Source organism: Orbicella franksi, chromosome 2 (assembly GCF_964199315.1).
Source record: "Orbicella franksi chromosome 2, jaOrbFran1.1, whole genome shotgun sequence".
NCBI classification, from domain to species: domain Eukaryota; kingdom Metazoa; phylum Cnidaria; class Anthozoa; order Scleractinia; family Merulinidae; genus Orbicella; species Orbicella franksi.
The window spans coordinates 26905944-26922600 of record NC_138146.1 but is presented as its reverse complement, the minus strand read 5'-3'; the positions used below and the strand labels follow the sequence as shown (position 1 = coordinate 26922600).

At 37.4% G+C, this 16657-nt stretch overlaps 1 protein-coding gene across 5 annotated transcripts; it reads right to left on the bottom strand.

The window, feature by feature from the left end:
- Positions 1-1280: 1280 nt before the first annotated feature.
- LOC145478994 (D(1A) dopamine receptor-like) lies at positions 1281-15498 on the bottom strand. Of its 5 annotated transcripts, none has more exons than XM_081457218.1 (2): positions 15178-15498; positions 1281-5348 (listed from the first exon to the last, which is right to left on the bottom strand). In XM_081457218.1, the coding sequence occupies exon 2, from the start codon at positions 5052-5054 to the stop codon at positions 3972-3974; it is 1083 nt and encodes a 360-aa protein (XP_081313344.1). In that variant the 5' UTR covers positions 5055-5348; positions 15178-15498; the 3' UTR covers positions 1281-3971. The 5 variants fall into 5 exon arrangements, with proteins under 5 accessions (XP_081313344.1, XP_081313347.1, XP_081313345.1 ...); XM_081457221.1 differs by having other exon boundaries at positions 15301-15498; XM_081457219.1 differs by lacking the exon at positions 15178-15498 and adding an exon at positions 12556-12970.
- Between the last annotated feature and the right edge of the window lie 1159 nt (positions 15499-16657).

The window sequence follows — 16657 nt, the reverse complement described above, 5'->3', positions numbered from 1 at the left end:
ATTTCGGATGCAGAGCGCTAAATTTGAAAGCGTCTGTCTGACAAAAGCACTGAAATATATAGAAAATAGTACAAACTGGCGGAAGGAGACCAGTGTATGTGTTACTCCAAAAGTCTTTAAAATGTCTTCATTTTACGAAACGCTGCGTGTTGATCGGGAGCTCTCTTTGGAGCTCGTTGAAACCCTGGTCAACCCTGCATTTCCCCATATGTATACTCTTCCCACTGATACTGCTACCCAGATCAATAGCGCAAGCACTTGCGGATAAACACAAGGCTTTTTGCGCAACTGATCTTTCAGGAGTTGAAGTCGTCTAACTCACCACGAACAAATACAACGCTAAAGCAGACGAAGAGCTCTATTCACCTCAGCGGCTTCAGGAAAGACAACCAAAGACAGGTCTTTCGCACCAAATTGTTCCGAAATCGACAAAATCACTTAGTCGAGCGCAGCACGAGGAATTTGCAACGTCTGTTTTTTTCTTAAAGTACTGAGGCAAAATGTCTGGAACAAAATGTCCTCTTACAACTGAACTGTGACGGCGATTATTTTACACCTCTCATTCTCATAGAAAATTTTATCTTTGCTTACCTACCTGTGTATCATAACAGTGCACTTGGGGTTATACAATCAAAAAACAGAGTTGATGCAAATTGGTGATAAGACCAAAAAGGTGCTGACTCCATCCCACCCTGTTGTTTCCGGCTATCTTGTCCAAAACGTTGTTTTCTCGGTTCAAAAAATGCATTAGACTTTATATTCATTAAATTTCATCTTTACTGCTGAGAATCAAATTTTCCACGCATCTTTACTTGAAAAAAGAACAAAGGACACTGGTTAAAATGATTGATTTGTTGGCTTCGAGTAATGGATATAATTATATAAATTTAAGAAGATACCGTAGACAGGTTTCAAGGTCAACCATCAATGGAAGAGTGGTTTTAAAAATGAACATTACGCACAACATCATTCCACGACCACTTCGCCCATTTTAACGAAGTCTAAGCCCAAACCTTCTGGCCCTTTCAACTATTATATCTCGCGTGTTTTTAATTTGTTTGCCTGAAAATAAAACTCGTTCTTGGAATAAAAACAAGCAAAAAATCCCCGCGACGCAGGCTGATGAGCGCTGGATGAAGGCCAAGTACAAAGGTCGGTACGCCCACACGAGCTACACTAACTCAAAATACTTCTCGTGAGGTGCGTTTATTTCACCTTTGAAAAGAAAAATCATAAAAAATATGACCACAAGTGTAACAAAAGAAATCAAGTTTACATTTTAGGTTTCGACAAGCATTTTAACGATCACAATCTAAATTTCTAAGAGGATTCATTTTATTTAGAGAGGAAGCCACATCAGCCTTACCTGGTTTTCATCCGGGTCCTCTGTCCTGGTCGAATGCGAATTCTCCAAGCAAATTGCCTTTTTTACACAACAGACAGCAAGCTTTTAGGGGACAAGACGCAGGGGATCGTATTTTTTTCAAATCAACTAGCCTTATGCAAATCTCAAAACTCGGGTCTAACATTTCATTTATTCAAAGCCAGGCTGAACGTATTGAATGATGAACTAGTTAATATCCCTATGTCGTACTTCTGTCATTGCACTGTATCTACACGCATTGTAAAACATATCTGACGATACATGACCATTTTTCGCTTGATTTGTAAACCAACCAAGTGTTTTTATTAACTAAGCAAAAAAAACAAAACGGAGATAACAAAGCAAAACCAAATACGCTGGCACAACACGGCAAAGGTTTAAATGCCATCGGTCTTACTACGATTTATTGAAACGTTGATACGATAAAATATCGTTGATTTATTTTTGAGGTGTGTTTTACTTTTTGTGTTAGGTAAGAACACTTGTGATATGATATGTAAATTAGATGTCAGTAAGGTACGCTTCGCATCGATCGTGATAGATTTCTTTTGGTAATAAATTAATTATAGCTGATAACCCTATTTCCCAAATAATGTATTATAGAGAAATATGACATACAATTTATACACCTAGCGCAACGATTATATTCCGCTATTCAAAGACTCGAACTTTTATGTATACGCACAAGATGCAATACATATTTTCTTTTGAATATTTCACATCTAAATGAATGATTTTACAGTTCGACTACAAAAAAGAACTCTGTATAAATTATATGAATGAAAACTGTTGATGTTAACAATACTTTTCTAACAAATAATTATCAATCTGAACAAGCCGTGGCGGTACACCGTCAAATGCGACTCATTTGTGACCACTTATATTATTTTAACATTGTCCAGTTTACAAAGAATTTGCCTGGGTGGGGTTGGTTGGAGTAGCTGCTCTGTAGAATGGTCTTAAGATGAAATCCGATAGGAGTTGAGCAATTTCAGTTCTCAGTGGACAAAAATCTTGTTCCAGAATAATGTTTTTAAGTGTATTAAAATCGTTTTTGCATTTTCTAAAAGCTACAGATATAAATAATGGCCTGAAATAACATCAAAAACAATTTCCCATGGGAACTCGAGAAAGTAAATTTCAAAGTTCAGAGAAATTGTGCAGACACAGGTAATATTTCATCATCAGTTTCATTTCAGCAGTACTTTCAATTGTTTCATGTGAACTTCGCACAGAAGTTTACAAATGATACAAATAATCTCGGTACAAAATCTTTGTCCACTTGTTACTCGAACTTCTGATGATTCCTTTTTAATGTTTAATTAGCAAACTTAAGGACGTTCGCGCGAAAATTTTCTAACATCGATTTTTTTTTTCTCAGACTGTTACCACTGCAAGATGATGAGCTAGTTATGTCAGAAATGTAAAAACAATGCGGGGTCACCGACTTCGTTTTGGACATAACATGCCCGGAAGAACAACCTAAATCTGAAAAAATCCGGCTTCGTTAGCGAATCAAGGCACCGTGTCTGTAAGCCCAAAAGTATTGCAATTAGATCTGTGAAGTGAAATGTTCTCTGCCAAATATTGTTTAAGTGGACCTGCGATCATACCCTCCCTCCCTTATATTCAGACGTTCCAAAAAAAAAAAAAGCGCCTGATCGCAGGTTAAAGTGGACCTATTAAGTGAATTTAGTCAACTGGCGAGGTTCCTTAAAGCATTTAGCGACCATAGTTTCACGCGCCTTACAGCCACAAAATGGCAGGATTCGATTTCCCTTGGACAGAAATGTTTAATTTTTTTTTTTTTTTTTTTTTACTTCCCACATTGATTTTTTTTGTTCATTTTTGGATAATGTGGAGATAATTGTAAATGAAATCTATTTCTAGAAACAAAAGTGGGGATCACCGAACGTCCAAGATCGTTAAATCCAAGCAAAGCTATAGCAATGGCCATCAACCCTATCATTGTTCGTTTTAGTACTTAGCGCGCGCGCTCGATGCATAACGTGGCGTATGAATTTGCGCGCGCAGTAAGGATGCGCAGAAACAATTAGCGCGAACGTCCTTAACAGCCACTTGCATTAATAGGACCAAGAGAGGATGAAGGGTAAGAGAGTTAATCCCTCATTTATACCTTAATACCAAGGTAATCCCTCTCTAATTATTTTTAGATCACTCCCAGCTTCAGAAATCCTAGGAGGGTTTAGAAATAGCCAATCCCGTGACGCAAAGTTTACTCACGTAAACAGTGCGCCTCTTCAAAAATATCTACAGAACGCTCAGTAACATTATACGTACGGAAAATCGATACAACATTAAAAATAACTTGAGAGGGTTTACCATGCGACCTTTCTTCCTCTCTTGGTAATGTTGTAATTTTAAGACTTAGTTTCCTTAAAATTACTGTTTCGTAGACGTAGTATTATATATGACTCGCGAAGGGTTTCATTTAAAGTTGTCTTTGTTTTCTGAAGACAGATCGTTGTATTTTTCATGCAGGTTAATGTAAAGCTAAATGTCAATTTACTATCTTCACCAGCATTTTTTGGAAAGATATAAAGCCGGATGATCGATTCCTCTTTGGTCAAACTGGTGATACGTTAAGTTGCGTTTCTTCGCCTTGTTTTGACTGATTGCTGTAATCCAGTTGCAAAATCCTCGCAGTCAGACTCGCACAGGGCTCGTCACCATCATCTAATACTTCGTCCATTCGAGACTTTTTCTTGATTTTCTTTGGCACAAAAGGCGTGGTGTTTGTGTCACCAATACTCGGCGTCGAAGACCTTTGAGATCTTCTTGCGTTCAGGTGTGCTCGCTGTCCAGTTAGAATTTTCTTAAGGGCCCTTCGAAAATCTGGCTTCATGAACGAGTACAAGATTGGATTGACAAGAGATCCAAACACCACACAGAAAGGTGAGAAATCTATTAAAAGGCCTGGAACAACTTCACCATGACCAAAAGCGGCCGCTGCAGTGTAAAACAAAGTTGGAAAGTAGCTTAACACAAACATTAACGATGCGATGGCGAAGACTCTTGCCACCTTCGCCTCAGAGGATACTTTCCTCACGCCGTTTTTCAGTTCCGCTTTGGTGTTATGCGAAGAGATACTGAGCTCTCTCTCTCGCCGCACACATTGCCTGACCAACCGAAATATCTTGTAATTTGCATAGACTATTAAAATATAAGGAAGAGCTATGCAAATAACAAGCACGAGGCAGATGTAAATCTTGGTGTTGAGAAGTTGGGTATTTCCTTTCCAAGTGAGAGGTATACAAGCGACGACTACTGATAAAACCCAAATTGTCGGAACCAGGATTTTGAAAACTTTAGATATTGTCTCCGTGTACGAAAATGGATACAAAATCGCCAAATATCTGTCATAAGTCACTGCACAAAGGTTTGCTGCTCCTACGAAGAGCACCACGGCGTACAGGACATTGAGGGTAGCTTTTGACCACACATGAAGTTCAGCGTTATATTGGATAAACATGGAGACGCCTGTCAAGATGTCAGAGATCGCCAATGAAACTACAAATCCGTTTGTGTAGTTTCTCATCGATTTCACCTTGTACACCAACAAACAGACCATCGTGTTTGTTACTATGGTGCTCACCGACAGGATACTCAGTGGAATGACAACCCTTGGCGAAAATCTTTCGTCAGCCATTTTGGGGTCCTTGACTTCAGGGTCGAGTTTCACCTTCCTGTCGCTGCTGTTTTGCTGTGATGAAGCTTCTCCTGACAAGCTGTTTAATAAAGAGAGTTTCTTTCTTATCTCGGATATTGCTTACCCTTGTGGTTAATAAAAATCATTTATTTTTTCATGAGTACGATTGATGATAGCTCCACCAGTTCCAAATAATCAATTGCTGTCGGTGAATGTCATTGTTGTACTTGCACTCGAGTATTCGGCTGCTCGCTCACTGCTCTCATATCACGCGCAATCTATTTTCCTGAAGCCCTGCAAACACAAAATATTTGTTATCAGGTTGAATGTTAACAAAAGGTTTTTACAAAACTCTTAGCTTATATAGCGTCAGTTGTAAAGCGGTTGCAATATCGTTACATATATTTTGTCGACATGTTCAACTTCCTTTGTCACAGTTAACCTGTGTTCTGATTTCTTTTTAGCGTGGAATTAACAATTAGCTAAATAAATGTGTTTTAAACAATATACATGTAGTATTTTTTCCTATTCTGCTTTTTCATATCTACTTCTTTTGGCTAACATGTTTAAAATCTATTGTCTTGACGAAGTTAAAACTTACCGACTGTACACAAACATGATATACATTTGGTGTTTACTACAATCTGAACAGGTCCTTTTCCTAACACTCTTATAATTCGGTTATTTTTTATGAACAATGCTCAAATGCGCGGTACGAGTTGATGGTGTTGTTTTTCAATTACTGGGATCCTACTGCGGCCAGGGCAATCCATCACCCGCAAAGAGAAGATTCGCTAACGACGAAGGAAAGCTTTTCTGGCGTTATTTGTTAAGTAATCAATATACCTGGTGGAATAAATTTACCTCAGAGAAAATTGCTTTTGATGTTGATTATACTTTCGTATGGCTTACCGATCAAATTGTATTGTTTTGCACTTGGGGAAGGTGCTCCTGGCTCTACTTTTCTCAAATATTAGGACTTTTAAATGAAGTGATATCCGGGGGAACAGAATACATTACAAGAGCGAGGGATATACAGGTTATTGTCTTTCCAATGCTGCGGTGCGGTTTTCACACTTTCGACTAAGCGCCAATTTAAATTGGTCAATTTTAGTATGCAGCTGTTGAAAGCGAGAAAACAGTGCAATCCCATCGAAAAAGAAAAGGAAGCATTCCGTGCAAAGAAAATTACGCTATTAAATGCTTTTTGGGCATAGTAGTTGGTTTTTTTTCTGACATTCCCAACACGCCTTCTAAATTAACACTTTGAAAATCATGAAGTGGTGAATTATATCGCAACATCGCAACAAGATTTGAACTTATCATTTTCATTTTTTTCACCAACAGCGCCCGCATCATTTTACGGTTTCACAAATTTAATCAGGTTAAATTTTGCCGTGTTTTGTTATCACTGATATTCGTGTTGGTGTAAGTGTCGGCGTTTTTAAGCTTGTTTCTACTATTTAGCCTTGAAATTAAGGAAGTTCTGTCGTGTTGTTCGATAAAAAGCCTTCATAAAATTATTCTTAATATGTAAAATAAGCGGAAGGAAATACAATAATTAAAATCATTCAGGAGAAAAAAACAATTGTCATATTTTCGTGATCCTAACTTTTTTTTCCAAGCACGCACGAAAACAGCATTTTTTGCAATCAGTGTGAAAAGATGCTCTTCGGGGCGATTTAATTAAGGTTCTTTATTTTCAAGCAGAATGTATGTTGCTAATTAATCTTGTAACCAACATTTTATGAACAATACTAATTCACGCGAACACAGGTTTGCAGGAGCTATATCTCTTGCAAAGCCGTCACACGAGTCGTCAGTTACTAATTGGAAGTAAAAACTTCGATGTCGTAATGCCGTTGGTAAAATTAAGAAATGAGCGAAATGAGGTTTTCGCAAGCGAGTAACTCTTTAGGCCTCTGAATATAGATACCTAGACTTCTGATTCGCTTTGCTACTGGCGTCAGTTCTTGCCTTCTGTTTGCCATAGTTAATAGAGGGGAACCGTTTCCCTCTAAAAACTATGATTTGTAGTTTAGAAATCAGCATAAGCATAATGGTATTCGAAGGCGAACTGATAGGGAATACGATAGCAATTAGCAATTAATTATGTAACCTGAAAATTAAGAATTACCGTTATCTACACTGAGAACAAACGCAAGAAAATCACTTTTTAGACAGCTGTTACCTATTCAGATGAAGTGAAGGCCGAGGACATTCATTGAAAAAGCATCTTCTATTTTTCACTGACTCTTGGAACCAGTTTCGATTTTCCGTTCCTCGGTCAATGGATCAGTTGCAATGTTTATTTGATTTTGAAACCAAAACAAGAAAGAGGCTGGTCTTGCACTCCCATAATAATTAAAATTCTAATCCGCTAGCGATAAAACTCAGTTGGAATGAATATTTACGACAAAATATGAAAACCATTGTGGCTACGGTCTAGCTAGATACAAAGCTACGGAAAAGCTGTGGCGACAGAGAGCTGTCTTTTTTATGATTGAATAACTCGAAACACAGCTGTAATTATTTAAGCTTATTAGTTTCAGTCGGTTTACCTTCGTCCTGAAGTAGCCTGCTTCTTTTTTAAAAACTCAAATGTTTTCTATTCACGTTGCATGGCTCAACATGGTAACCTGGACAATAGCATTGAAATTCTCCATTACTCCGAACATTGTAGCAATAATATAAGAAATCACAATACATCAGGCTATTATTCAGTTTCCCTCTCAGCTCCGAAACTCTGACTAATGATTTCACCGTAAACGATGCGTGCCGTACACGAAGTCTGAAGAAACGTATTTCTACTAGAACGTATGTGTAAGACGTAAATTAAACACGTTTAGCAAAACTACGTAGCGCTGCAAAATTGTAATGATAAAAACCAATGATAACACCGGACTTCATTGAGTCAGTTAGAGTTCCAAAAGCCCAAGTAAAGCTACCAACAGGACGTGACATTATCTCCAGCAAGCAATATAATTTAGAACGCACACTTTATTTACTGGCGATCAACAACTGTGGCTCATTGTGGTTAAAACTGAAATAGACACGAACAGAACAAACATAAACAAAGCGAAAATGGCGCAAACTAAAACCCAAGAAAGTAACAGACTTACATTTGTAATGCGATGCTGGGCTATAACTGGCTGAGATGCCGCTGTGATAAGACAACAACTGCACTAGATGCTTCGATTTCACTACTGCACTCCGATCCGCATTGCGAGAACTAAAAAAAAGCGCTGCTCACAGGCTATTTGAATAAATTACGTAACGATACAAGCGCCACATTCCAACACGTTGCACGATACAATACGAAATATACGTTCTAATTAACCGAACGCATATTAACACCATTTTGAGGCGTTTCGATCTTACACCAAGGTCAACTTTGAACCAAAATTTATTTTCAGTTGAGCCATATTCGAGCATTTGACTAAAATTCACTATCTGTTCATAACAATGACCTTTTATCTACATTTTGTCAATAAAAAATTGGGAAACAATTGTTCACCCAATTTGTTTGAAGGGGAGGTGGAACGTTCTTGCACAGAATGGCAATGTCTTTAATTTTATTAAATTCAAGTCTAGCCAGAACTCAAGGTCATCAAATAGTGAATATACTTAACCTTTTTCAATAAATACTGAGCTGCTTATCAAGAGGTGGAAATTACTGGAGTTCTCCCTCCGAACCTCTATAATTGAATTTGATGAACTAATTGATTCTTTTATGATATTATCGTCAAACAAGAAATCTCATTAATTTTGAATGGTTTCAGTTTTTAACATTACACGTCCATCCGATGCTTTAACGTTCGGTGCGTTTTATAACTGCATCTTTTAGCCGATCACGTACTAAATGAAATGTGCTAATAAAAAGAAAAATATGCTTCACTATAAGAAATCAATTTAACTATCGCCTCAAGTTGCCACAAGTTCTGATGGTTCTTATAATTAAACTAAAAAAGACTGAATACGTGTAACAGAATTTTGCCAAATTCACTTTTTGTATCCTAGTTTCCATTTTCTTACATTTGAAGTCAGGAACGCGACAACAACATCGATTGGAAAAATGCAAATCTTACTTAAAACACACCCTTCTAAAGCCTTACGATTAACACTTACAGAGGAATTCTCTATTGTCGTCTAAAATTGGCAAATGCCATTGACCACAATCCTCGCTTATTTGTTAGAAAATGTACAAGGTGCACCTATGGATAAAGGTGTGAACTGTACGTCCAATTTTCTAGCGTTTGTCTTACATTTGAGTCCTCGCTGAGGGAAATATGCACGACGTGATTAATTGTACAAACGGTTATTTCCACAGGATTGTTGATTCATGCTAATCCATAAAAATATAAATATATCGGACCTCCTACGCCAGCAATAAGGACGACACTCGAGAAAAGTCTTAAATGAAATCCTTTGACGCATATGGTCTAAAAGCAAATCTGAATTATTTATCACAGAAAACTTGCTATGATTTCTCCTTGTTATGGACGAGTTTGTACTCGTAAATGTTTTAACCATTTGGCCGACAGGTCTGTATAACTTTTGATACATGACTTATAAAATGATGACATAAATAAATATATAAGTAACAATCAAAATAGAACTGACTGCAGTGGGGAAGGGCAAAGGGACAGAACCATATCAGCTAATCCATCCACAAATTCAACATTGCAAATAAAGAAAAGGCAAAACCACAGACAAAACGAATAAAACGGGAATGATATTAAAATTTTCATTTGCCCAAGATTCGTGGGGGCAGTCTGGATTCTTTTGTTATACAGCTCTTTACAACCTTGTGTAAAAGACGAGGGGCCAGTTTTAGAAGTTGTCAGGTTTATCAGAGGAAGGGTACGTGTTTAAAAAAAGGCCCTTAAAAGTTCTAAATTTTAGTATACTTAATTTGCCTTGTGAAAATAACCTGAAACGGGAAGATGAAATACTCAACACCGTGCTTTATTCGATTTTCTCAAACTCATTAATAATTCATCAAGTTTAAACAAAGGAAATCAAGACCGTGACGGTGTTTGGATATCTGATCTTAACTGGTATAGATTTTTACAATTTTATATTTTTGCTTTCTCCTTTGTTTCAATTCGATTACGAGGCTACATCAAACGCTGAAGACCGTGTTTGACCAATTTACACAAACTTCGAAGTTCGTCAAAAATACTCCGCTGCGCGTCGTATCTTCAACTCTCTTCTCGGTGTTTGGAAATGTGGTCAAACACGGTTTTTCGTATTTGATATGCTACTTCAAGTTATCGCGCGCGCAACACCTGCGAGTACAAAGTGGTTGGCTCACCATGCTCATTAACACCGTTAACCAGGATTGTAACCAACGACAACACTTCATAGTGCAAAAAATTGATTCCATTAAAAACTCACAAAACTATCTTAATTAGCCAACTATTTATCATCAAATGTTGTCTCAATATCTATCTTAGATTTTCTAAGGAGACCCCCTCCGCGCGTTGTAACTGGTCAACTGGCCAGCCCTCCTCCAGTTGGAATTATGAACTATATCGTGTCTTTTTCGTATTCGTTTCAAACATTTAAACCTGGCCCCACAGGCTTCAAGCTTTAACACAACCTGCATAAAAATTGCTTTAGCCCTAACGGTACCAAATAGATAAAACAATTATTTTAACCGATGCATATCTGATCCCAGCAATGAAATAAATAGCTATTAAATAAATGGAAACCGACAGTAACTATTCTTGCATAAACGTAAGAAACGGTGCCAGAAAATCAATCATGCGAATGACAAATATTGCGTCACTCTGAAAAGCCCCTGAGTCGCTTTAATTTTGGTCGCAGAAAAGCCATCCGATGTCAGCCTCTATTGTGTTCCTTGCGCAAACAAACCGACTGTCGATCATTCTAAACATCATTTGTAGATTGTGTTTATAGTAAACCAGATAAAATACGGCGCTACAACCAAATGCATATCGTTCAACAGTGTGAAAACATGAAAATTAAATGACTTTGGCAAGATACAAATCGCTCAATAGAAAGACCAAAGGGGCACCCGTACACTGTGCGTCCCCATCTGGGATAAAATTTTCACAAGCACCACCAGTGAAGGTGAACTAGGTTGAAACGAATGATTCAGCACTTCCTGCCGGTATTTTGGGAATACTGCTGTTTCGAGAAAGGTTGTCCTGCAAGAGCGTAACAGCGTACGGGACAATGTCGAAAGGTATTATGGGTAATAGAGGCTCAAGGTTTTTAACGTACTTGATTGAAGCTCTAAGGTGTTTCACGGTGACAGAAGGAAACAGCACAAACACGTCCATTTATACTTTCTCCTTCCTTCTTGCTGAGACGCCGTGCGCCTCAACCAAGCAACGCCTATAACCTGCGTAACCGTCACTTCCCCCGCTCGCCGAAAAAAAATGGCTGATCGCACGTCGAAGCAACGCCAAAATATTACTAACCATAATATCAATCGGCATTGTCGGGCACGCTATAACGTTTTTGTGCAACAATCTTTCTCAAAACAGCTGTATTTTTTTCAGATTGAGACTATAAAACGATCATTGCTATCACGCACTGGGAAAATAGACCCAAATTTATTGTTGACACACAGAATGTTTGAGCTACAAATGACGCAGCCAAGAAAATTTGTCAGCTATTATTAATTTTTGTGGACACGGAGGAGAGAGACTAGAGACTAACTAGTCCAGTGGTCCCATCTCGTTTTAAGGCAGCTAAAACTCATTAGTATATACCACACAAGTGAATAGTGCTTTTCGCGCGCTCTGATTGGTTACCTCGGAGGTGATTAGCAAGAACTATTCACCTCCGAGCAGCCGGCGCGAGAGATTTTAAAATTTCCGACCGCTTGTCACACATAAAATAACGTTTTGGTCCGCTAATTATTCAGCTTGTGTAGTATATACTAAAACAATTATTCACCTCAGAGTCGGTGAAAGTAATGGATATTTACCGAGCCGCGAAGCGGCGAGGTAAATATCCATCACTATTCACCTCCACTTCGGTGAATAATTGTTAAATATTGCAATATTGACTGTGGCAATTAAATTCCATATTGCGATATTTTATCATGTCAAGGGGGGCAAGGCTTATAAAATTCGATTTCGCTGCGGCTACCTTCTTTAAGAAAATGCTTTAAGATAGCTAACTGCGATTCTTCATATCTATTACTTCCTTTACTAACCAGAACCTTTCAGTTTTAAGACGTATTCTATTCCAGATATTTTATACGTTATTCGAAGGATTAAACCTTTGTATGATTCAAACGTTTCTCTTCTCTGTGATTTTCTGATTATCGAAAAGTGAAAATTATTATTGACTCCTGCATATGGATATAAAGAAATCCCCTCTTTATCTAAATTCAAGTATTGGTTTACCTTCATGTTTGTAGGTTCAGGTTTGGGTAACAAAATGAGATTAATTTCATGCACCTCACGTTCTTACAAAGCTATCTCAAACAGTTAGCCGCAGAAAACATGTATACATTTACCGTTAACTCAGCGACCGCGAATACCAGGCAGTGTGGACGCCATGATGATTGAGAACGATGAATGAAGTGGCGCTCCTTCACCGAGCGTTTTTCAGTTGATGCTCTAGGATATTCAATTCGTCAAATACAAAAATAGAATCGTTGCAACGATAACAAAGGCAAAATAATATCATTTTTAATTTGCTTCCTTGTTTATTTTTATCTGCCATTTTGACGGTTACTTAATATGACATTATTTGAAATCGACCGCGTCCAAGGTCAGTAACGTCCTTGAATACCCTTCATTTAGAATAAAACACTTGTCAACAGACGTAAAAAAATTCTCTTTTTTTGGTTAATTTTGATCAATTCTTGAAACCGAAGTCAGGTTTGTGATTTAATGCTTCCTTTCTATCATGGAAACTTCTTCAGTAGAGAACTCCTCCCCCCCCCCCCCCCCCCCTCTCTGAATCTTATTAAGCTGGATGGATTCATTTTTGACACGAAAGTGTCAATTCTTTTATTTGACTGCCAGCAAGGATCTTGGGCTATTGTCCACATGGAATACTTCAAAGGTTTACCTTTAATTAAGATTCCTAGTATTAATGCTTTAAATAAAAACCTTTCTTTATAAATTTGCGGATAATCACGTTAAACAATTGTCTGCCTAGACACGGAGTTGAAAGTATTCTCGAAATATTAAAAAAAACACTTGTTTTTAATTTTGACTGAAGAGAAAAATACATCCTCTTGTCACAAGTTAATGAATTTCTGTCCAAGTTGTCTGGTGCATAATTTGTGGGAAAATAATTAAAATAACTTGGATCAACCACCTAAAAGTAAACGTAAGGTTTTGGTTGTCACAAAAATTATGAGATAAAATCCTTATTTATCCAAAAACAATTTCAACAAAAAAAAATGACTCTGGCCCGGTCCAAGTCACGTGAACAAATGTTCAATATGGGACGTGTACAAGTACATTCGCGTTTATCCAGTATTGAAAATATCTCAGCAGGCAGCCTTAACCGAGGATACAACACAGCAGGGATACAATGAAACGATTACTGCATTAAAATATTAAATAAAGAAAAGTTTAACAGAAATTGAACAAAAACACTTTAGTCGCAGTTACTGATTTGTTTTATTTTATTTATTAAATTGGATGCAATCCGTCTGAATTCTTCTGTACGTAAGTTTACTTTACTAGAGTGGACCGCTTACAGACCCTCGTTTCAATGGATGTTGCCGCTACTGTGTAACAGTATGGATTGCTCTGTTTGCATTTTTGGCAAAACACATTACATCTATTCCTGTGCTCGCCTATCACTCACTAACAAAAAAAAAACATTGCAAACGGATGTTGTTCTCTTGCTGTAACTTGGGCATTTCGATATTTTTCTTGCACTAAAACAAAGAGCTCTCTCAAGAAAACGATAAACTTCTAGACAAGCGAAAAGATTGCTGCTGGTAATAGGCAAACAGACTCCGTAATGGTGAAAAATCTGTGAGGGAAGGTTTTACTGTGTTGTAGTATCTCTAACGATCGTAGCGACGTCATTAGTGCCTCGGGAGCGTTGCCGCGCGTGGGCCATCAAAGTGAGGTGCATTAATCATGGTCATTATCATAGCCCTTGTTATCTGGCGCCGCCGATATGACCGGACTTTGTAGCCTCGTATCAAAGCTAATTCTGCTCGGGCAAAATAGTCATTTTAAAATATTTGATCATTGTTTATAGCTCGTGACTGGCAGTTCTACTATTTTGTTCAAGGTACAGTTTCCAAGCGAAAGTTGCCGTCAAGATGATGTACCTCTACCGTGACAAGCTTCCTTTCTTCAATGACAATTCCCTATCATTGCTTTGTATCCAAACAAACAGCCTTGATAACCTTCAAAACCGACTAAGTATCGCCAGTGAACCGATGTCAAACTTGTTATGTTCTTCTACTTCGCATTCAAACGTAGTGACAACAGTTTATAAACGTAAGAGGTGCCCATTTGGAGTAAATTGCCTCTTGAAAAAACTCTCAATATGCAAAATGACTTGATCGTATCTTGAAAACCATTATGGCTGAGTAAACCGCAACAAACACGCGATGCAAAATTTAAAAATTATCGAGTAAATAAGAAGACTGTTCCTATATTAAAAGAATCCCAGACTGTTTAGAAGGAAATTACTTCGTAGTTCGGGACAATTTCTGAGGAGTAGGACTTGGAAATGCGGATTTGGTGTCGATTTACACGAAACTAAGATTAAACCCGCAGCTTGTGGTTACAAATCACGTGTAAGTAAACCGCATATTACCTTAGTGACAATTAAAACCCAAAGAACAAGAAGCTTATATGAACGAGTAGCTACTTTTAAGCTTCTTCTAAGCCTCGCATAAATTGTACATCCTTATTTAGATTACGGATTATCCAGCCCACTTAGAAGAAAATCAAACTTGTCGTCTCTAACATTCATTATCATGTTAAGCGGCTGTTCGTTCTTTCCCACTAATGGAAAAAATTCGATTGGCGACTGTTTTTAAACAACTCTCAACTTGTTTATACAGGAATCGAAATATGCCAGTAACGCTGCGAGGAAAGCACTGTAAACTGAAATTATATTGCCTTACAAGAGGCAGTCAATGTCATGAACTTACCCATCACAACACTCATCTGGTAAGTCAGTAGAAACAGAAGCACAGGCTTTGCTTTGAAGCATATGGATCCTGCAAATCTTAACCTTTGATAAACTTTGCGATTTCAAGAGAGATTTCATTTACCTGTACGCTCAGCTGAGTTAGTCTCCACCAAAGGTTTCTCTTGCGTGATTTCGGCTTGTGTAATTAGGGATTAGAGTCTGGCAGTTTTCAATATTTTGACAAAGCAGGTAATGATTGATTTTAATTACATCAACCATCCCAGCGGGAATACTTAATAATTACGACTGACAAACAGAACCTTGACATTTAATTAGAAGAAGACAATGCCCTTATCAATATTGCATTTTATTTCGAATTAAGATAAGGTATTACCTTCCTTTCATGGAGTAAAAGTTTCAAGAGTACATTTAAAGATCTTTTAAGCTTTTCAAATTTTTTAGCCATGTTCCGCCTGTATCAGATACAAAAATTTGAGAATCTTTTTCATCAGGTCAAAATAAAGCTAACCATAATTCAACTACTGTTTTTCTGTCAAGTCGAAGACATTTTCGTTGGTAGCCATGTTTCTGTGGAGGCGTGCTTCTCTCTCTGTCTAACAACTCAACCCTTGTAAGGTCTTTTAATTAAGACCTTTGATTTAAGTCGTCATAAACACGCCGAAAGAACGCAGCTATTTTTTTTTGTTTGTTTGTGTAAAAAGAAAATATTTTACGCTATAAATTTCTTTATTTATATTTTGTGGTAGCCCCTGGAGGTCTGGACGAGATTTCATTTAAACAATCATTGTAAACACCACATGAAGGCTCGTATATATTTTTTTAAATTTACTTTTAGTTATTAATTTTTTTTTTTTTTTTTTTTTTTTTTTTTTTTTTGACGTACTTAAAAAAAAAACGTTTGATATTTGTTTCCACGCTGCCTTGAGGCGCTACTGTGTAGGAAGACAGGAAAATAATTTAACGCAGTATTTTGAATAACAATAATAAAACGATAATAATAGAATATAATTTATTTAGCGCCTAACGTGCTAAAGGCGCTTTACTTTGTTTAAAACAAAAACTCTCCTTGGTTTTTGTATCGTATAGCAACACGAGTAGAAGTTTGGGAGAACGAAAAAATGTTAGGGTAACATGAGTCACAGGAGAGTGTTTCCTCAACTTTTTGGAGTTCAACGAGTGTTTCTATTTAACAATTACACTACGAGCCCGAGATTTCTATCGCGTGATGATATCGAGAGTGAATGACCTAATTGTTTAGGTATAAATCTGCCAGTCGTTCAAACTTTTATCTTAACCTCTTCACAGAGACGCAAAAGAAGCGCCGCCATGGCTTGGCTATACTCATTGTCTTCCACAGAATAGATACTGAACAGTGTAGCCAATCAGATAACGGCATTCGTGGTAGAAAAGATAGGAAATTATACTAAAACTCGATAGAAACACGTGGAAAATTTCCTTTCTTTCTTTCTTTCTTTCAT

Coding starts and splice junctions, on each gene's coding strand:
- LOC145478994 (XM_081457218.1), bottom strand. CDS start 5,054: ATGGCTGACGAAAGATTTTCGCCAAGGGTTGTCATTCCACTGAGTATC.